The 23,687-nt window shown below is 43.3% G+C and overlaps 1 protein-coding gene across 1 annotated transcript; it reads right to left on the bottom strand.

The window, feature by feature from the left end:
- Positions 1 to 1,777: 1,777 nt before the first annotated feature.
- Positions 1,778 to 23,379, bottom strand: plcxd3 (phosphatidylinositol-specific phospholipase C, X domain containing 3). Its single transcript, XM_064972623.1, has 6 exons — positions 22,925 to 23,379; positions 6,911 to 7,167; positions 6,529 to 6,702; positions 6,221 to 6,396; positions 5,746 to 5,847; positions 1,778 to 3,409 (listed from the first exon to the last, which is right to left on the bottom strand). The coding sequence occupies exons 1-6, from the start codon at positions 23,025 to 23,027 to the stop codon at positions 3,253 to 3,255; spliced, it is 969 nt and encodes a 322-aa protein (XP_064828695.1). The 5' UTR covers positions 23,028 to 23,379; the 3' UTR covers positions 1,778 to 3,252.
- Between the last annotated feature and the right edge of the window lie 308 nt (positions 23,380 to 23,687).

The following is a 23,687-nucleotide window of genomic DNA, read 5'->3' as shown; positions in this document are numbered from 1 at the left end:
TAACATTATGGTTTCAGACAAGTGAAAGGAGTGCATTGGTCCTCACTGTGTTGCATTCGGCTGTCCTGTCAGTTCCTGGTAGCCTAGCATAACCCAGCACAGCTTAATTACTGAGCACATGCTTTTTACTGAAAGGGCTATATTTAGAAACACACACGTGCATGGACAAACAAGTACGCACACACACAAACAACCAGGGCCAGCGCATCAGTAAACAGACAGGACTCTTTCTTGTCTGCTAGGAGTTAATATTCATCAGTGTTTATTAAATACACCTGGCTGCCCGTACGACGGGGTGGAGATTAGAGGGAACACACCACAACAAGGTCACAGCATGTGCCTCTCCTGGTCACCCTGGTAACTGGCAAGGATGGTTCCCGGAGGCTCTTTTTGAGTAGATAGAAAGTCAAGGGAAATCTGGAGATATGCTTCTGATGTGAACAATTTAAGTTGTGAGTAGTTGAAGTTAGTCCCTCAGCTCAGAAGTCTCTTATCTTTTGTTTTTCCCTCCCATGTGAAATAATGAAAATAGGATCATAGAGAGTCTCATCAACATACTGTACAGGCTTAGAAGCTTTATTTGATTAGTCATCTTCCACTTAAAACAGAATCAGTTTCATTGCAACACACAAGGTTTGGTCTTTACAACAATTTCACAGCAATGGACTCATCACACCAAAAATGGACAGAAAGGTAAGGAATACAATATGGAGGGTATAATTATGTCAACATTAGATGACTTATAAATAATCATCTTTATAAGTAAATACATGTATGTAGGTGTCTTTTTACACTGTGTATTGCACTAGTTTGTTTGTTAGGTATATTACCATCTCAGAGTTTAAGTGAAACATTGGACATTACCTATTTGGGACTGATAATAATTGTTGTTGTTATTGAATATCCTAACTTATCATGTTTGCAGTGCAGTGTACACATTTTGGTGATAAATGTTAAAGGGTCTTGAGTATTTTCTTACTTGAGATGAACACAAACAACTCAAGTAGTTATAGTCAGGTTAGGATAGCATCCAAAACGTATTAATCCACTAAGTGACAAGAAATATATTTACAAATATATTTTGATTCTTGCACATAGTTAATTAATTACAAAAAATATATTTTGGAAGTGTATTTGACTTTCAGAGATATGGACAAAACTCGTATTGGCCATATATTTGTGTGTCATTACAACTGAGATATGTCTGTAAAAGCCTTTCTTATGGATAATTCTTGGCATTCATTTTCATTTACAATTACATGGCAGTAAATCCATTGCACTTTATATACAAACTTTTCACATGATATAAAATATATCTTAAGATTAAGTGATAAGGATGAAGTCATTAACACATACAAATTGTTTGAAAATGTTCATACCTCTGAACAAAACACACAAAACATACAAACACTCAATTAAATCCTTACTCTCTGTCTGTCTGTCTGTCTGTCTGTCTGTCTGTCTGTCTGTCTGTCTGTCTGTCTGTCTGTCTGTCTGTCTGTCTGTCTGTCTGTCTGTCTGTCTGCCTGTCTGTCTGCCTGTCTGCCTGTCTGCCTGTCTGCCTGTGTCTGTCCCTCTCTTACATAAAAACACACACACACATACTGAAAAAAGTTGGAAATGGCACAATTTCATACAGGACTCACATTCACATATTCAAAATGTAACATTTCCTCCTTCTTTTGGTTCACAATAAACATATTAGTTTACATAACAATTTATCAGAATACATTCTCTGTAAAAGATGCACTAATAATCGTAACATTTTTTTGGGGGGGAAATGAGGCAAAGCTTTTGATATATATGCGAAGTTCTTGCATAATGTGCTAAACATATTTTAGCAAAGGAAATGTGACACGTATTGTAGTCTTCACTACGCCACAAGTGCCACTTCAAATATTACTTTTCTTCCTAGTTTAGCATTTACAGTTTGTCCTGAATAGGTGCAGAGTAAAGCAAGGGAAACATCTTTCTCCTAGACTGAATGTAATTAAGCAGGCAAACACATGAGTAATAGTGAAGCAACAGATAGCTATTCTATTATATTCTATACAAGTAAATGAACAGAAGAAAAGTTCAATGATTTAAAAAAAAAATCTAATCTTGTGGTGAATATTTCAGTACAACAGACACCTACATGAGATTAGAATGATATCAAGCCCATTACGAGAAACATGAAATTAAACCTGTTTTATGGTCATCTACAAAAGTGTTTCCCAACCCTGGTCCTCAAGTACCCCCAACAGTTCACAGTTTTGTTGTAGCCCTTGACAAACACACCTCATTCAACTCATTGAGGACTTGATGATTAGTTGACAAGTTGAATCAGGTGTGCTTGTCCAGGGTTACAATACAAATGTGTACTGTTGGGGGAGCTTGAGGACCAGGGTTGGGAAACACTGATCTACAATACGCTACAGAGGGCACTCGGGAGAGGCAATCAATCAAAAGACACACAAATATCAATCGGTCTGGCAATCTGTCACATAGGGAAAGTGCTGTTACAGGTGGTCTAGGAGCTAAATCAATGTACTGCAAGGAGAAGTTATCAATTTACGCATTGTGGTGACAGGACTGATACAGAGACAAAATAATCAATAAATGTAGAAAGAGATCGAAAAACTATAATAACTATTTGGGAAGCTCCATCCATTAATCAACCAATCCATCCATCCATCCATCCATCATAAAGTAAATTCTACAGCCATGTGTGAGTAGTTGACATGTTAATCAGGTTGACGGCAATCAGATGTATTACTGGCACCAATGAAAATGAGTTTTGATGTAGGTTGGCCATCACTGTCACTAAAATACGAACAACATTTATGTCTGTAGAATATGCTAATAAGCTAGCCTAAGCCTCACAAGAGATGGAAATGCCAGAAACACGAGCTTGTGTGATTGGAGGATAGAAACAGTTATCGTTACAGCAGATTTGAAGCGAAGCCAAGCGAAGCGTCGTTAAAAACCAATTGCCCTTTTGACCCCCAAAACAGATAAAACCAAACATTTCTCATTCACTTTCGGCGCTCTAAACGAGCACCAAAGTCCATCCTCCCTATCTCCACCTCCACCTTCCTTTCTCCTCCTATCTTAACGTCTCCTTCTCCCTCGTCTCTCTCTCTCTTCCTCTGTAAACTCTGATAGCCCTATACAATAAGTCAGAGGAACGCCTCTCCTGAAAATGAACACCAAAGAGAAAGTGAGACTGAGCTGAGGACTTAACTCTTTGGCACCCCCTGTCTTTCAGTCTCAGGTGGCATTTTCCTCCTCATCATCCATATGATAGTTGAGCGTGATGACAGCGCTGATGAAGTCTCCCAGCTCCACAAAGTCAGCTGTGATGATGTTGATGCCGCTCTCTCCTGGCCTCTGGGCCCGAATCCACAGCATCATACTCGGAAGAGCCCTGCAGGGGAGTCCATGTGGATGTGAAACCATGTACACACACACACACACACACAGTTGCATCTCTGTAGTTTTGTCTTTTGTGCACTCAAGGTGTTATGCATAGTCAGTGAATAGGATGGGGTTAAGCAAAAGGAAAGAGAGCGAGAGAGAGTGACAGAGCGAGATAGAGAGAGGTATGTACTGTTTGATGATTCACAGTTGGTTGGTGTAACAGTGAGCTGGCTGGTGAGCAGCTAGACCGGTTAAGGGCCAGTATGAGTCAGCATGATAAGGGCTGTCTGCGCTGTCTGACAGACTGCTGGGTGCAATCATGTGGGGGGCGAGATATTATTATATACTCTGTACAGATGTAGGATCTTAATTTGAGCCAGTTTGCTTCAGCAGGACAACTATCCAGCAGCAACAGGAAATGTGAATTGTTATGTGGATTACAATTTATGGAAATATTTGTAGGGGAAAAGTGAAAATTACAAACTTCACAAGCCTTTTTAAACCTCAAATACAAATCAAGTTGTACTTTTCTGCCACTGCAGGAAAGTTCTCCTGCAACAGGGTGATCAGATTAAGATTATAGCTGGTGTCTGCTGTGACAAAGCTCTGTCTGACTCGTTACAATGCTACAGTCCTGGATTTGAATGCACATTGTTCAATTGACAGTAAACCCAATGTTCTTCTTGAGATCAATTGGAATTAGTCCACAATTTATGAAAAATATTATATTAAACAATCAGCACAGTTATTGAATGCAATATTTAATATTTCATCTCCAAGCAATGAAATGGGAAGAATTTGAGAGAAAAAAAGGATATATAGAGAAAAAAAAGAGACGATAGAAATAGGTCGAAAAACTCAGTATCCCTACAGTGTTGTCATCACGGAGCAAGTGAGGCCGGTGTCATATTCCTGAAGATACATATATATATATATATATATTTGCCACAGTGACTCATAGTGTGTGTGTGTTGTTTCTCGTCTCAATTTCTCTCCCACATTGAACATGAAATAACTCACAAATGTCCTTTATAACCGCACGCGCACGCACACGCACACGCGCACGCACGCACACACACGCACACACACACACACGGGGCGGCAGGGTAGCCTAGTGGTTAGAGCGGTGGACTAGTAACCGGAAGGTTACAAGTTCAAACCCCCGAGCTGACAAGGTACAAATCTGTCGTTCTGCCCCTGAACAGGCAGTTAACCCACTGTTCCTAGGCCATCATTGAAAATAAGAATTTGTTCTTAACTGACTTGCCTAGTTAAATAAAGGTAAAATAAAAAATAAACACACACACCACATACATACATACAGTTGAAGTCGGAAGTTTACATACACCTTAGCCAAATACATTTAAAACACCATTCCTGACATTTAATCCCAGTAAAAATTCCCTGTCTTCAGCCAGTTAGGATCACCACTTTATTTTAAGAATGTGAAATGTCAGAATAATAGTAGAGAGAATGATTTATTTCAGCTTTTATTTCTTTCATCACATTCCCAGTGGGTCAGAAGTGTACATCCACTCAATTACTCAATTAGTATTTGGTGGCATTGCCTTGAAATTGTTTAACTTGGGTCAAACGTTTCGGGTAGCCTTCCACAAGCTTCCCACAATAAATTGGGTGAATTTTGGCACATTTCTCCTGACAGAGCTGGTGTAACTGGGTCAGGTTTATAGGCCTCCTTGCTCACACACGCTTTTTCAGTTCTGCCCAGGTTTTTCATTTGGGATTGAGGTCAGGGCTTTGTGATGGCCACTCCAATACCTTGACTTTGTTGTCCTTAAGACATTCTGCCACAACTTTGGAAGTATGCTTGGGGTCATTTTTCATTTGGAAGACCCATTTGCGACCAAGCTTTAACTTCCTGACTGATGTCTGGAGATGTTGCTTCAATATATTCACATAATTTTTCATTCCTCATGATGCCATCTATTTTGTGAAGTGCACCAGTCCCTCCTGTAGCAAAGCACCCCCACAGCATGATGCTGCCACCCCCATGCTTCACGGTTGGGATGGTGTAAGAAATAATCTGTCTGTTAACAATTTTTGGAAAACAAATTAGCTGTCCTAACCGACTTGCCAAAACTATAGTTTTTTAACAAGAAATTTGTGGAGTGGTTGAAAAATTTGTTTTAATGACACCAACCTAAGTGTATGTAAACTTCCAACTTCAACTGTATTCATACATACATTACATTACATCATATACATTACATTACATTACATTACATTACATACATACATACATACATACATACATACATACATACATACATACATACATACATACATACATACATACATACAGAGAGAAACAAACCAGCTCACCTCTCTGTAATGGTCTCCCTCAGTCCGCTGGCTACTCCTTTCATGACGGTGCTGGCCTTAGGTGTGAGGACCACTTGGGAGACAAAGAATGTTCCCTTCCTCCTGCCATTACACAAATCACATCAAACTTTACTATACAGGCACAATTAAAGATGAAAGTAGGATCTTAAATGGAGCCAGCTTTCTACATCAGGAACATCATCCTGCAGCAACAGGAAATGTGAATTATAATGTGGACTATAATCATTTTTGTAAGGGTTGATACATTTTTAGTAAGGGCAAAGTCAGAAATTTCAGAAGCCTTTTCAAACCTCAAACACACTACAAGTTTAAAATGTCCTGCATTGCAGGAATGTTCTCGTGCAACAGGGCGATCAAATTAAGAGCCTACATCTATCTGGAAGTGCTTTCCCCAAAGGTTTAACACACTGTCCAGGAATAGACAGATAGGAGAAAGATAGAGGGCCATACAGACCTGCGGTCAGCCACAGAGGCCTGGAGGAACTGGATCAGCTTTTCAGGGTCAGTGGTGTTGGCCCAGGGAGCAGGCATCATCTGACCAGGCCATAGAAATGGCACTTCCAGGGCCATAGGACTGTGGTAGAACACCAATACCTGGTACTCTTTCTCCCACAGGTACTGGAGACTCACCTAGAGGGAGGGAGGAGTGTAGGGAGGGGTTTTGTCTTTAGGAACCTCCAGGGCCAAGGTGATCACCATATGCTCTTGAGGGAGCACGGAGATTGAAGGTGTTTAATTTGTTTGTACAGTAGAGTATCTTACCTCCTGAGCGAAGACGACGGGGGCGAGTTTCTCCCCGAACACGTCTCTCAGCATTGAGACCAGCTTCTCATGGTGCAGGTTCTGAACCCCGTAGAAGTGGTTAAAGTCCAAGAACACAACCTCTCTGGCATGGGCCGACAGGAAGGAGCTGATCTGCTCCAGACCTTCTCTCACCTGGAAGCACAACACACACCCCACAAGGGAGCAAATATGGTGTCAGGCCAGTACCCACTGAATAAGGTCCAGAGTTTTCCCTGACCTCTTGAACTGTATAGAAAATAACTATGGTCCAGAGTTTTCTTTCTGGTCAGGTCAGGTGGTCAGGAAAAACACCTGAGGTTCTGTAGGAGAAAATAGAGTTGTAGGGAGTAATTATATTCACCGTGGCGCTGAAGAGGCCATGAGCGAAGAAGAGTTCGTTGTCTGGGTCCCGGGGCTTGGTGGAAATGCGCAGGTCAAAGAAGCGGACGCCGGCCTCCAGCTGGCTGGAGAAGTTCATAGTCTGAGTGGCCAGCCATTTACGCATCAGCTTTTTGGCCACCGTGCCAAAGACCGACACAAAGTTTTGGACAGCGTCAGTCTGCTCAGGACCCACCGGAGAGGACTCGTCTATGTAGAAACTGAAGGAGTCATGGGAACCTGGGGGGAATAGAATTATTATGATTATTATTATATAACGCTTTTAATTACATAAAGAATCTCAAAACAAACAAGAATCAAGTAAAACAGCTATATGACAGCGAAGGCCTGGGCTACAATGTTCAGCCACAGTTGGACATTTTCTTTTTTCAATCCTCCAACAGATGGAGTGGCAGTCAAGAGGGAGCCACATGACTTGAGCAGAGGGAGGAGGTGGCCAACGGGGGAGAGGAGCAGGTCCTCCTCCGGAGGCAGGCAGGCAGGCAACACAATATAGGGTATGGGTTATGGCTGAGCGGAGGAAAACGTGTGTTAGCATTTGTGTGTGTGTGTGTGTGTGTGTGTGTGTGTGTGTGTGTGTGTGTGTGTGTGTGTGTGTGTGTGTGTGTGTGTGTGTGTGTGTGTGTGGGGACAGTTGTGACTTGACTTGACAAAGTGAAGAACAGTATCTCAGTGATAATAGAACAATGCCAGTGGGTTGAGAGGAGTGAGTAGTGCCCTCTCCCCCTGTCCTCTTGTCTAAACAGAGAAGTCAACTCTCTAATTATAGTCAGCCCTGAGACGCTCTCCTCTCTGTCTCCCCCTCTTCTCCTCTTGTCTCGCCCGCCTCTCCATCCCCTCCCTCTCCCTCCCTCCCTCCCTTTCCCTCTCCTCTCCCTCTCCTTCACCTCTCTCTCCTCTTCCTTTCCTCTCCCTTTCCCCCTTTCCTCTCATCTCCCTTCCCTCTCCTCTCCTTTCCCACTACAGGGAAAACCCACACTACAGGGAAAACCCACACTACAGGGAAAACCCACACTACAGGGCAAACCCACACTACAGGGCAAACCCACATTACAGGTCAAACCCACACTACAGGGCAAACCCACACTACAGGGGCAAACCCACACTACAGGGCAAACCCACACTACAGGACAAACCCACACTACAGGGCAAACCCACACTACAGGGCTGACCACACTACACTTCTTCCATACGGTTACAAAGCCATAAAGAGTTTCCATAAACACAACTGAGACAATCACTGTAGCTTGAACTTCGCTGAGCTTCACTCAGTTTCACTCAGTGAAGATGACAACAACCTCTCCACAGGCAAACAAACTGCATGTGTTATCATCAGCAATGTTATGTAGGAAGAACAAGACATAGTTGTTTATAAATGGCTCAGGTTTATTAGCTACAACTCTAACGTCCTCACGTTCGTGAGCTAGCATAACAACAACTCTTTGGCCAACGTACGCTGGCCCCTATAGGACATCAGCGGTGAGTCAAAAGGAACACACAACAATAACTCCCAGGGGCTACGCAGCAAACACAACAGCACGGTCACAGAACACAGAGAGAAACCTTCACCCTACACAGACCGACAGACACGGACACTCGCTTGACTGCACATCAACCATACAGTCAGCATCCTTCTAAGACTCACATAAAGCAATGTTCTCTGCTCCAACACAAGGCCTTGGAGTATAATAGAGACAGCAGTATGCCTTTTTGGCAAAGCGTCCTTTTATGTTTCTGTACAAATACACCTGTAACATCTATAGAAATGTCCTGACAATATTCATCTGTTGGTCCAATGGAGAAATGATTCGGTACAACAATGTGAGCTCAGCTCCAAACATAAAAAGACACTTTGGAAACCATGTGTTTGATGTATTTGACATCTTTACACTCATTCCGTTCCAGCCATTACCATGAGCCGGTCCTCCCCAATTCAGGTGCCACCAACCTCCTGTGTGTCAAATACACCTAGAGCTTTTATAGAGATGTTCTGGCAACATTCCTATTGGCTTATCAAAAGGTATGTTATGGAGTGAGTCAGTAATCACAGATGGCGCATGTAGTTTAAAAAGGTGTGCAAAACAAAATGGCACCGACACATCGCTTCTGTAACCCCAAGTTACCATTCATCACTCCGATATGAAATGTCAGCTCTACCTTGTATGACCAATGAATTCAGTAACACATCCTGGGGGAGGGAGAAGCTACGTGAGAGACGATGGCTTATCAACACACTGGAAATTACAGCTGCGTTTATCTCTCGACTCTCGGGTACTGTGTGATGATAACGAGAGAGAAAAGCAATCCATCAAAATGAATCCATTAATCAATTTAAGGCTGTGGAAATCAAATGTGTAATGAACAACATGCTTTTCATTAAGCCTAGAAGGTCAGACTAGCTGTATGTCATATTAGAATTAAATGAATCACATTAATCAAAAAATCAAATGGGGGTGACGAAGACCATTGAGCATTGGTGGAGAGACTTGCTCTAAATATGACCGCTCTTCATCTCATGAAACAAAATGGATTCCCTGCCTCTCCACCTGCTCACCACTCTTGTAAGCTGATGGTAAAAATGTCCAGGTCGAATATCAACACTAGTCTCATTAGTTAAACAGAAGACGGAGGTCATCATGCCCTGGCTGGGATCATCAACTAGATCCGGTTTCGGGCCGATTTTTTTTTCTTGAGCGGATGGTCAGGGGCCAGAACATAACTACAAATCATTTTTAGACTGCACAGAAGTAACAGATGTAATATTTGACCAAAACATAATCATTTCAAACCTTGCTTACATTTGTAAACGATCACATATCTCTCTGTTGTGCATGGGAATACTTTTGAACATATTTCCAAAATCACTTTTCTGATTTGCTGGTGTTTTTACAGTCTTATGTCCAACAACAAAAATATTATTTAAAAATATATTATTTAAAAAAGTGGGCCCACAGGCCGCCATTTGGGTAACCCTGCCCTATGGCCTCTGGTTGTGTTTTATTTAGCTAGTTCATCTGTAACACCAAAAAAAGTGTAACCTTGAAGATGACAATAAATGACTTTGACAGTCCTCTGTTTACAGCACTAGAGGGATGCATTAGGGATGAGGCAATTACACAAATAAACAAACAAATCCCTCGCTCTCACTACTTAATGGCTTAATGAAGGAGATTAGTAACAGAGATTTGTTGTTGTTTTTGTTGCATGTCATTGCTCTGTCTTTCCCCCTGATAGGGCCAGATCTACCAGATGTTTGCAACAAGTTTAAAGTCAGTAGTTGTACCTGTTTTAAACAGACGGAACAATATCAAATAAAGTGCCATGTTAAAGTGTAAAGTGTAATTGAAAACGTATATTTCTTATGGTTTACGTTCATGTTTTCGTTAAAGGGTGGTATGATATACTGACATCTGCATCCATCTGATACAGATGCTTACCAGCAGCCTACCTGAGCGCTCGGAGGGATCCGCATGGTCCTAAAGTACACCGGTGCCTCGTTTTGTATCACATTCCAATGATAAACCTGGGGGGAGGCAAAAATGCCATTTCAGAATGTGGGGAGGCATGTCCCCCCCCATCCCCAGTGAAAGTTGCGCCCCTGCGTACTACATCCACAGGATGTCAAAGACCATTGGGAGCTGGAGGAATGGACACAGAGGACAGGTCCGTTAGAGAGTAGGGCAGGGAATTGCCAGGGACCTCACGGTACGATATTATCACAATGCTTAGGTGCCGATACGATATGTTTTGCGATTCTATATGTATCACGATTCTATATTCATTGCGATTTTATTGCTTACTATGTCTACTGAAGAGGGACAAGAGAGAGCCCTAAGAAAACAAGTTTGAGATAAGTGTCCAAAACATGTTGGCTCAACATTTAAAACATAAAAAAGAAGATGAAGAACAAGCTATAGGATAAAAAATACCAGAATTTTGGAGCAGGTACAGCCAACTATAGTGCTGACTAACGTTAACTACCCAGCATTTAAAAAAATTTAAACTACATTAGGAACACCTGCTCTTTCCATGACATAGACTGACCAGGTGAATCCAGGTGAAAGCTATGATCCCTTATTGATGTTAAATACAATTCAATCAGAGTAGCTCAGGGTTTTCAAAATTCGGTCCCCTGGACTCCAAGGCTGCACATTTTGTTGTTTTGCCCTAGCACTACACACCTGATTAAAAGAGTCAACTAATCATCAAGCTTTAATAATTTGAATCAGCTGTGTAGTGTTCGGGCAAAAAACTAAACGTGCACCTCTTGAGGTCCTGAGGACCGAGTATGGGAAACACCGGTGTAGATGAAGGACTGGTTAAAGAAAGATTTTCAAGCCTTCAGACAACTGAGACATGGATTGTGTATATGTGCCATGGGCAAGACAACAGATTTAAGTGCCTTTGAACGGGTGAATGGTAGTATGTGCCAGGCGCACCAGTTTGAGTGTGTCAAGAAATGCAAGGCTGCTAGGTTTTTCACACTCAACAGTTTCCAATGTGTAACAAGAATGATCCACCACCAAAAGGACATCCTGACAACTTGATACAACTGTGAGAAGCGATGGAGTCAACATCAAATCAAACCAAAGTTTATTTGTCACGTGCGCCGAATACAACAGGTGTAGGTAGACCTTACAGTGAAATGCTTACTTACAGGCTCTAACCAATAGTGCAAAAAAGGTATTAGGTGAACAATAGGTAAGTAAATAAATAAAACAACAGTAAAAAGACAGGCTATATACAGTAGCTAGGCTATAAAAGCAGCGAGCCTACATACGGACATCGGTTAGTCAGGCTGATTGAGGTAGTATGTACATGTAGATATGGTTAAAGTGACTATGCATATACGATGAACAGAGAGAAGCAGTAGCGTAAAAGAGGGGTTGGCGGGTGGTGGGTGGCGGGACACAATGCAGATAGCCCGGTTAGCCAATGGGCGGGAGCACTGGTTGGTCAGCCCAATTGGGGTAGCATGTTCCTGAATGTACAGTTAAAATGACTATGCATATATGATAAACAGAGCAGCAGCGTAGGAAGCGGCGTTGGGGGGAGGCACACAATGCAAATAGTCTGGGTAGCCATTTGATTACCTGTTCAGGAATCTTATGGCTTGGGGGTAAAAACTGTTGAGGAGCCTTTTTGTCAGAGACTTGGCACTCCGGTACCGCTTGCCATGCGATAGTAGAGAGAACAGTCTATGACTGTGGTGGTTGGGGTCTTTGACAATTTCTAGGGCCTTCCTCTGACACCGCCTGGTGTAGAGGTCCTGGATGGCAGGCAGCTTAGCCCCAGTGATGTACTGGGCCGTACGCACTACCCTCTGTAGTGCCTTGCGGTCAGAGGCCGAACAATTGCCGTGTCAGGCAGTGATGCAACCAGTCAAGATGCTCTCGATGTTGCAGCTGTAGAACCTTTAGAGGATCTCAGGACCCATGCCAAATCTTTTTAGTTTCCTTAGGGGGAATAGGTTTTGTTGTGCCCTCTTCACGACTATCTTGGTGTGTTTGGACCATTCTAGTTTGTTGTTGATGTGGACACCAAGGAACTTGAAGCTCTCAACCTGCTCCACTCCAGCCCCGTCGATGTGAATGGGGGCGTGCTCAGTCCTCCTTTTCCTTTAGTCTTCAATCATCTCCTTAGTCTTGGTTATGTTGAGGGATAGGTTGTTATTCTGGCACCACACGGCCAGGTCTCTGATCTCCTCCCTATGGGCTGTCTCGTTGTTGCCGGTGATCAGGCCTACCACTGTTGTGTCATCTGCAAACTTAATGATGGTGTTGGAGTCGTGCCTGGCCATGCAGTCGTGGGTGAACAGGGAGTACAGGAGGGGACTGAGCACGCACCCCTGGGGAGTTCCAGTGCTGAGGATGGCAGATGTGGCAGATGTGTTGCTGCTTACCCTCATCACCTGGGGGCGGCCCGTCAAGAAGTCCAGTATCCAGTTGCAGAGGGGGCTGTTTCGTCCCAGGATCCTTAGCTTAGTGATGAACTTTGAGGGTACTATGGTATTGAACGCTGAGCTGTAGTCAATGAATAGCAATCTCACATAAGTGTTCCTTTTGTCCAGGAGGGAAAGGGCAGTGTGGAGTGCAATAGAGATTGCATCATCTGTGGATCTGTTTGGGCAGTATGCAAATTGGAGTGGGTCTAGGGTTTCTGGGATAATGGTGTTGATGTGAGCCATTACCAACCTTTCAAAGCACTTCACGGATCTGTAGTCATTTAGGCAGGTTGCCTTTGTGTTCTTGGGCACAGGGACTATGGTGGTCTGCTTGAAACATGTTGGTATTACAGACTCAATCCGAAACATTTTGAAAATGTCAGTGAAGACACCTACCAGATGGTCAGCACATGCCCGGAGCACACGTCCTGGTAATCCATCTGGCCACGCAGCCTTGTACATGTTGACCTGTTTAAAGGTCTTACTCATGCCGGCTACGGAGAGCGTGATCACACAGTCGTCTGGAACAGCTGATGCTCTCATGCATGCCTCAGTGTTGCTTGCCTCGAAGCGAGCATAGAAGTGATTTCACTCGTCTGGTAGGCTTGTGTCACTGGGCAGCTCGCGGCTGTGCTTCCCTTTGCAGTTTGTAATAGTTTGCAAGCCCTGACACGTAAGACGAGTGTCGGAGCCGGTGTAGTATGATTCAATCTTAGCTCTTAACTCTGTATTGACGCTTTGCCAGTTTGATGGTTCGTCTCAGGGCATAGCAGGATATCTTGTAAGCTTCCGGGTTAGAGTCCCGCACCTTGAAAGCGGCAGCTCTACCCTTTTTCTCAGTGCGAATGTTGCCTGTAATCCATGGCTTCTGGTTGGGATATGTACGTACAGTCACTGTGGGGATGACGTCCTAGATGCACTTATTGATAAAGCCAGTGACTGATGTGGTGCATTCCTCAATGCCATCGGAAGAATCCCGGAACATGTTCCAGTCTGTGATAGCAAAACAGTGCTGTAGTTTAGCATCTGCTTCATCAGACCACTTTTTTTATAGATCGAGTCACTGGTGCTTCCTGCTTTAATTTCTGCTTGTAAGCAGGAATCAGGAGGATAGAGTTGGTTTACCAATTGGAGGGCGAGGGAGAGCTTTGTACGCATCTGTGTGTGTGGAGTACAGGTGATCTACATTTAACATGTTGACAAAGATTTGGTAGAACTGATTTAGGTTTCCCAGTTAAGCATTAAAGTCTGTTCCGATTTGTAACCACTAGGAGCACCAATACTCTAACCACTAGGCTACCCTGGGTGAGTGGTTTCCTGTTTGCTTATTTCCTTATACATCTGACTGAGTGCGGTCTTAGTGCCAGCATCTGTCTGTGGTGGTAAATAAACAGCCACAAAATATATGTCTGAAAACTCTCTAGGCCAGTGGTCTGGCCTGCAATTTATCAAAATATACTCTACTTCAGGTGAGCAAAATCTAGAGACTTCCTTAGAGTTTGTGCACCAGCTGTTGTTTAAAAATATGCACAGACCACCGCCCTCCCTCGTCTTACCGGAGTGTGTTGTTCTATCTTGCCGGTGTAGCGTATATCCGCTAGCTGAGTATCCATGTCGTCATTCAGCCACGATTCCGTGAAACATAGGATATTACAGTTTTTGATGTCACATTGGTAGGATATTCGTGATCGCACCTCGTCTAATTTATTGTCCAATGATTGCACGTTGGCGAGTAGTATTGACGGTAATGGCAGCTTCACCACTCGCCTTCTCCGGGTCCTGACAAGGCATTTGGCCCTTTGTCCTCTGTACCTGCGTCACTTCCTCTTGCAAATAACGGGGATGTCGGCCCTGTGGGGTGTTTGGAGAATGTCCTGTGCGTCCTCCTTGTTGTATAAAAAATCTTTGTCTAATCCGAGATGAGTGATCACTGTCCCGATATCCAGAAGCTCTTTGTTGCCATAAGATATGGTTGCAGAGACATTATGTACAAAATAAGTTACAAATAATGCGGAAAAAACACATAATAGCACAATTGGCTGGGTGCCCGTAACACTGCTGCCATTTCTTCCGGCGCCATTTATAACATAGTGGACAAATATCCCTGTGGAATGCTTTGCACACCTTGTAGTCTGACGAATGAATGCTGTCCTGAGGCCAAAAGGGGGTGTTACTGTTATATTAGGAAGGTGTTCCTAATGTTTTGTACACTGAGTGTACATAAATATACATACAGTGCATTCAGAAAGTATTCAGACCCCTTAATTTTTTCCACATTGTTACATTACAGCCTTATTCTAAAATGGATTCAATTGTCCCCCCCCCCCCAATCTACACGCAATAATGACACTTCAAAAACAGGTTTTTAGAAATTTTTACAAATTTATTAAAAATAAAAAACGGAACTATTACATTTACATAAGTATTCAGACCCTTTACTTTACTTTGTTGAAGCACCTTTGACAGCAATTACAAATTCTAGTCTTCTTGGGTATGACGCTACAAACTTGGCACACCTGCATTTGGGGAGTTTCTCCCATTACTTTCTGCAGATCCTCTCAAGATCTGTCAGGTTGGACGGGAAGTGTAACGGCACAGCTATTTTCAGGTCTCTACAGAGATGTTCGATCGGGTTCAAGTCTGGGCTCTGGCTGGGCCACTCAAGAACATTCAGAGAATTGACCCGAATCCACTATTGCGTTGTCTTGGCTGTGTGCTTAGTGTCGTTGTCCTGTTGGAAGGTGAACCTTCGCCCCGGTCCGAGGTCCTGATCGCTCTGGACCAGGTTTTGATTAAGGATCTCTTTGTATTTTGCTCCCTTCATCTTTCCCTCGATCCTGACTAGTCTCCCACTCCCTGCCTCAACACATTCCTGTCACGGATCTCAACGGACAATTCCTTCGACCTCATGGCTTTGTTTTTGCTCTGACATGCACTGTCACCTTATATAGACAGGTGAGAGCCTTTCCAAATCATGTCCAAACATTTGTATTTACCTCAGGTGAACTCCAATCAAGTTGTAATAACATCTCAAGGATGATAAATGGAAACAGGATGCACCTGAGCTCAATGTTCAACCATTTCTAAATACCTCAATTCTAAATTGTGTGTAGATTGAGGAGGAAATATTGTATTTAATCAATTTTAGAATATGGCTGTAACGTAACAAAATGTGGAAAATGTCAAGGGGTCTGAATACTTTCCGAATGCACCGTATATATGTTTTTGAGTCACAGTGTTGATATAAAATCATGAAAAATAATATTGCAATACTCTACTGCAGGGTTCCCCAATAGGTGATTTGTGTTTTTGTTTATTATATCATTTTCATTGTAGGACATTAAAGGCTCTAAAATCACCCAAAATCTGTCCACGAAAATAAGACTACAAAATGAGGAATTTTTGTGTGGAGGGCAATGAGTGTCGAATTTGGCCAACAAAAAATGTAATTGCTAATATGCTACGTGAGGCTTATTTGATCAAATAAAAGGTTTGTATTGTTTAGGTTGTTGTGAATGGACTGATATACGTGGACTCACGTGGCGCTTCGGCAACCTTGGAAAAAAATTGACTTTACATCAGCGTTGTGCCTGTTGTTCACTATGTGTCACGACTTCCTCCGAGGTCGGGCCCTCTCCTTGTTCGGGTGACGTTCGGCGGTCGACGTCACCGGTCTTCTAGCCATCGCCGATCCACCTTTCCATTTGTTTTGTCTTGTCTTCCCACACACGTGGTTTCAATTCCATCAATTACATGTTGTGTATTTAACCCTCTGTTCCCCCCCATGTCCTTGTCTGGTATTGTTTGTTGTAAGTGCTTGTGCACGTTATGTCTGGTGTGCGTCGCGTTATGTGCCCATTTATTGATTGTTCTGTTTTCCGGTGGGATTTTATTATTAAGCTGTGCCGTTGGAAACAGTTTTTGCTCTCCTGCCTCTGACTTGTCTGCCGCCACCCCTTACAATCTGCCCTCTTATTGGCTGGAATGGTCCCTCCTGGTCTTGCCTCCTCCCACCTGCCTTCCATCGATGAGGACATGAATTTCCATTGTTAGAGAGCTCCGTCTACTAGCTTGTCAATGTAATAATACAAATATTTGCTAATACTCTTGTTTCATCATATACAATTACTGCTCGGTCCGCTCACTTTTTCACTAACTCCCCTCAGGGCACAGGAGAGGAGCCTGCTTCCCCTCACTTTCTCTACTCCGTTCTTCTTTATTTTCCTATTTGCTTCCATCCCTTTGCTTCTGTCTGACCCTCTCTCTCTATCCATCTCTTTCCTACCTCTCCCTCCTTTTTGCCAGTCTCTCTCAAACCCATTCGCCCTCGCTTCCCACAGTAGGTCCCTCATCAACCTCTCTCTTCTGCCCTCCTATCCATTCCCTCTATCAAATGATCTCTTTCCTCCCATGTTCTTACTCTTATCTCGTCTTTGGTACAAGAGTCATTGTGGACACAGTGTGCAGCTAAAGACTGGTGTGCACATTTTTGTTTTTGGCAACAAGATAAACTTCTTTCCTCTGTAAACTCAATTGACTGCCAGCAGAGTACTAGCATGACTACCTGATTTGTTCTGCATTCAACAATGAGGTATCAATATAGCCTTGTTCAGTAAAACTATGCTAAATGACAGGCTGACATTTAACTTCAGTGCAATTTCATGTCCTCAGATCTCCTCAATACCCACTGTCTATGTTCCTCTTAGGGCAGTATATCCTCCCTCCCCTGGAGCTCAAGTGGTGGATGAGAGAACGGACAAAGGGCTGGATGAATGGATAGATGGATAAAGCAATGGATGGATAGATGGATTGTCAGATTAACAGATAATCCTGTGCCAAGGCCCATTTCAGAAGCAGAGGATGCTGTTCTTCAATGGTTTTGTTTTTACTGGTCTCAGGGGGCTGGCCGGCTGGTTGCTTGCCGTGACGACTCATGCTGAATTGAATTCTGCTGCTCCATCGATCGCTCCAAGCTAGCGGGCGTGGCGTTTGGCCGGAGCGATGTGGATGGGTGGTCAGGCTAGCTGGCTGGGGTAAATAGATTGCCCATTTGAAAAAAATACTTGACATGTTACAACCACCTGTGGATTGAGAATGAATTCCAGGCCTGACCTGCTCGTGTATCAGTGGGTTTCGAGAAACCCCCAGAAGATCTATGGCTTCAGTTCACCCCTGGCCTAGTAAGACTTTCATCCGGCGATACACTTCAGATTCTCCTGAAGTGTGCTACCCATTCCCTCCAAGTCTTTCCTGTTTGACATTAGTCGCTGGAAAGCCGATTCACTTCTCCAAGGTGCAGTATTACTAAGTGTGTATTACACTCATTGGCAACACTCAGAAAAAGTAGCCTAGCTGTCTGTGTGGCAGAGCTAATAGTTGCATCTTGCATATCTGATGAACATACAGTATTGACTTTCTCATTTAGAGAGCTTGGGACTACAAGGTTCTATCTGCAAAAATATGAATCTGATATAATTGGTTTTAAAGTTCCGAGCCCTCATTGGTTTGAATGGTGTTCGCAATTTTATATTGTATGAATTGAGGTATAGTATTATAAAAGTAAAGAACATTGAACATAACAAGGCTATGTCAATAACAACATTTTGAGAAAAATGCAGATAGAGCCTTATAGTCCCAAGAGCTCCTGCAGAAGATGTTGGTGTAGAATAATGCAAACAAGGTCATGACTTTAGATAAAAAGCTTGAATACACACACACACACGCTTATTTTACTATCCTTGTGGGGACCAAACAATTGATTCTCATTCAAAATCCTATTTTTCCTAACCCTAAACCTAATCATAACCTTAACCCCTAACCTTAGTTCTAACCCTAAAATAGGCTTTTTCCTTTTGGGGACCAGTGAAATGTCCCCATTTGTTTGAATTTTCCTTGTTTTACTATCTACACACACACACACACTGACTCAGTAGTATACAGAAAGCCTGTTTTATGCTGACATCACAGCCCTGTGTAGTTCATCTGTCTCCTATTTTCTTCTAGAACCTCTCAACCTTGTCCTTCTCTTATCTGTTCTATTTGTTGCTCTAGTTTATGTTCATGACCTCTGTTGGTCAGGGTGGAGGCTGGCGCCGGCTCAGCTGTACGGAGCAGAACTAGAGTCAGAGAAGAGTCAGAGCAGGGGGAGGCCAGTGTCACCTGCAGGGCAAACACACAGACGTTCTCATTATGTCAAGCTGCATCCATTTCCTGTACCAGCTGACATGACAAAACAACCACAGTATGGCGTGTGCATCTATGGGGTTCAACCAGGGCAGGGTTGATGTCTGCAGTAGCCAACGCGTGGACTCTTGGAACTCCCTAAGAATAATACTGGGCTAGCCAAATGTTGACGTCGTTCATCTGGAGCGAAAATGAGTTTCACCACCTCTGGATACACAGATGAACAGTAGCGTGAGTTTAGGTTATTTGAGAGCAGCTCTGTCACCTGTAAGAGCCCAATTTAATGCCTGGGTAGCCTAACCTCCTGTAGGTGAGGAGATCAGAGGGCAACACTGGGAATGAGGGATGGAAAGACTAAGGGGGAAAAGTGCACACAGCTTTGTGTATATATGGTCTACATAGGCTGTTCGAGAGAGAGAGAGAGAGAGAGAGAGAGAGAGAGAGAGAGAGAGAGAGAGAGAGAGAGAGAGAGAGAGAGAGAGAGAGAGAGAGAGAGAGAGAGAGAGAGAGAGAGAGAGAGAGAGAGAGAGAGAGAGAGAGAGAGAGAGAGAGAGAGAGAGAGAGAGAGAGAGAGAGAGAGAGTATGTGTGTCTGCATCTGAAGAAGGAGGGCGAGGTGGCGACACTGGGAGAGTTAAGAACTGTTCCAGGGACAAATCAACTGTAGCCACAGGTAACCTTTTTCATGAGGGGGAAAATACAAAAAACTGTCCTTAGTTCAGTGTCTACTAGACTAGAGGCAACTTTATACTCCATCTGGCCTACCCAACACTATAAGTGAAAGAACTGTTCAGAATCGCCACTTCACTCTTTGCAGATTGTGTTGACAAGGGAATCAGCTAAGATTCAATGTGGTATCCATTTACAGTAACACTTAGATCAACCTGCACTAATACATAGTACTGTAGCACCATACAGATAACACATGATACTGTAGCACCATACAGATAACACATAATACTGTAGCACCATACAGATAACACATAATACTGTAGCACCATACAGATAACACATAATACTGTAGCACCATACAGATAACACATAATACTGTAGCACCATACAGATAACACATAATACTGTAGCACCATACAGATAACACAAAATACTGTAGCACCATACAGATAACACAAAATACTGTAGCACCATACAGATAACACATAATACTGTAGCACCATACAGATAACACATAATACTGTAGCACCATACAGATAACGCATAATACTGTAGCACCATACAGATAACACATAATACTGTAGCAACATACAGATAACACATAATACTGTAGCACCATACAGAAATGCAATCGGGCCACTGTCTCACAGTGTTTACAAAATTTGAATTGCAAAGTCTACATCCTAGGCTGGGTGCCAGTCTGATTGTGCTCTAGGCAGTTTTGGGGTTGGGTAACAGCGTAGCGCCTCTGTTAAATGCAGAAACACTTCAATGGATCCCCATCCCCAGGCATTATAAATGTCGAATTAGAAGTATAATCCTCTGGCGAAGAGGACTGTACTTGTGGATGAAATGATCACATTCATCCTCCCATTCGTTCCTCTCAACTGGTTCAGCGCTTCACTCTCTCTCGCTGAGAAGAGAAGCCTGTGCTGTAGTGCTCTAACCCTGCAGCAGTAACACATATAGCTGTTGCCTCCCCGAAACATCCTCGACCAAATCAGCAGCCGCCAGGTTTGGCACCAAAAACTGTAGGAGGAAATTGGCTTCTGGCAAGGAACACACACACGTGCACACGCACACACACACACCCAGGAGAAATCAATAAGTGAATGGCTTATGTGGCTGATTCTGGTTTCAGGGACATTGGAGGAGACAGAAGAGTTTTACAGTAGCCTGTGTCCAAATGGAGTGAATAGGCTACACACCAGTTTAAGATGCTTGGAGCAACTGGGCACATTAGGAATAATCATGGTTAATTACAGTGGGTTATAGTCAGCATGCTGCTTCTCCAAGCTGTCCTATGAGAAGGGAAAGGCAGGTGCAAATGCAGGTGTTTGTGTGTGACTTAACTGGACCTCTTGGCTCCATGGCGATATCCTGTAATTTTCATTTCCCAGTCTTTCATATCACGCAGTCGATGCTTAATCGAAAATCACATCCCAAAATACCCTGAAGATGAATGAATTGTGTGTGTTCCCCATTGAGAGCAGTGGAGTATGCCATGCCACACCTCTTGAGTTTCCAACGATAGATCTGAGAAACACAGCTTTGTGCTCCACCTGCCTGCATGTCTGTAGCCAGTGAATGAAGCTAATCACTAGAATTAGCCAGATGTTAATTAGCCATTCCACAAGAGTGAAACCAGCGACCGGGTCTTATTCCAGACCTCCAATCAGAGTTGACGTCTCAGGAGACCTGCCGCATGATTGGCCGAAACCTCCAAACAGCTGGTACCACTTTTAGACGCTGATGCCAAGACAATGGCCCGTTCCAACACTGCCAACATACAACTTTTCTAACCTTTGTTCCTAGAAGGGATCGCAGAGGATCTGATGTGAACTAGGCAGGTTGTATGCACATTTTGCTATTGAGATTTGACCCGTTCCATCATGTCATATCACTGGTTTCTTCAAGGAAGGAAATAAGGTCTTTGATTGAGGGAATAGATGTCGAGAGTCTGCAAACACAGACCTGAGCGGCCCGTCTAAACTTTTAAACACTTTGAATAGGGATTTAGAGATCATTGTTAAACAATAAACCCATCCAATTCACACTTGTAATATGTGACGGAGGGTTAGGCTCATTAGAGGCACATGGGCTGTCCTGGTTGCAATGCAATGAACCCTGAACTATATGCCCCATTTAGGCTAATACGCACCGCCAACAATCACATCGATAACACATAGCCTGCCAAAAAAGTGACTAGATTCACTTATATATATATTACAACATATTTTAAGGAGCACAATGGGCCATCTGTGTAAATGCCATTTTAGTGTATTCATTTGAATTAGCAATTTGCAAGCTTTTTATAAGATCATTCATGCCCTTCCCTCGAGGAGATTTGAATTAAATCAAGCCGATAGAGACCTAGAGACACGTCTCTGCTTTTGGCATATAGCCTATCGAGCCCGAACCAGCTAAACTGTAGCTTATTTCTTTGATGATGGATCCTTTGTGCTACCGAATAGGGCAATGGACTAGTGTTGCACCTACACATAGGTTTCGCCTTCCCGCAACAGGTGCCATCTCGAGAGACTACTGTAGCCTATAGGCCAGAGAGAGGCAACTAGATCCATCCAGTGGCCGATTTATGTTGGAGCGAATGGTTGGGTGACAAGAAAATAACTATAATAACGTGTACGCTGCAAATTGACCACAACTAAGCCCAAGAAGAGATGATTGTTATTTTAAAATACAATTTCACACCTTGATTACATTGAGACACGAACGCATATAAAAAAATATATATTTGTGTGAATAGTTGAGAACAGACTTCCTAAATTAAACTACATTTTTGCTGAATTCCTGGTGATGTTAGTTTTTTTTTACCCAAAACTTTAAATCCTACATTATTATTATTATTTAATAAAAACTTCAGGACAAAAAAAATAAATCACTTGTGGCCCAGTTTTGGCCCGCAGGCCACCTGTTGATGACCCCTGGTAGGCAATAGCATAAACTTTAGCTGGAATTAACAGCCTTTGCACGGAATATGATAATTCTGTGTCGATATTTCGTCTGAGACGAGACGTAGGCTGGCTAGGTCACTCGCCGTCAGTTCTACAACATACACATCTGGATTTCTATCGAAGTAAATTATTTCACTGCATGATCAACAAAAGGTTTCCAACATTTCCACACGCAACCGTGCAAACTACGATGTGACTCTTACCTGGAATGGCCAGGTTGGTAAGCGGGATGCTGTGCATGCTCTCCGGTAAATTCGCCATCCAGTCGGCGAACCGGTGTTCGTTTTTCCCGTGAGACGAAGCCATGCCGCCGCGCACTATATCCCCACTTTCCGGTGCCTGCGCGAGCTTTGAGTGCGCTTTCTCTGTGCTGCGTTCGCTCCACTTACCACACACACACACCAGCGTGACCGGGAGCGAGTGAGTTCACACCACACCCCCTGAATGGCGTGCACACATAGATAGGGAACCCATTTTTCATAGGATATGTCGATAGAGTTGTGTTTTCGATAAAGTTGTGCTTTTAGGATGGTCTCATGGCAGGCGAGTGATGTATTCAGCCATTAGTTCTTGAAGTCATTAAAATAAAGGTGCGCCCAGCTAGCCACTCAACTTAATTCAATAATCAGTCCCATGTACCATTCTACAACAATGTCTGTCTGGCTCTCCACTACTGCATCCACACGCCTTGCGTTTGCCTGTCCGTGTATAGGCTAGTGGCACTGTCCACACCTGTGGTGCTGAATTGATCAACTCCGCTTTCCCGACAATAGCGCTTCTGGAGGAGAGCATTTGGAAAGGACAAGTTGTTAACCGATTGATTTTCACTTCTCGCTTGTCTGGATTAGTTATTTTAATGCATAACAGTGGACATATTTGACACTTTGCCAGGGTTGAAAAATAAACCTCACTGAATATAGTAAGGCCTGTCTAAATAGTCTGGCAGCAACATATATTTACTATTTA

Source organism: Oncorhynchus masou, chromosome 1 (genome assembly GCF_036934945.1).
Source record: "Oncorhynchus masou masou isolate Uvic2021 chromosome 1, UVic_Omas_1.1, whole genome shotgun sequence".
Taxonomy (NCBI): Eukaryota; Metazoa; Chordata; class Actinopteri; order Salmoniformes; family Salmonidae; genus Oncorhynchus; species Oncorhynchus masou.
Note: the sequence above shows the minus strand (reverse complement) of the source record. Positions and strands in the feature narration are given on the sequence as shown.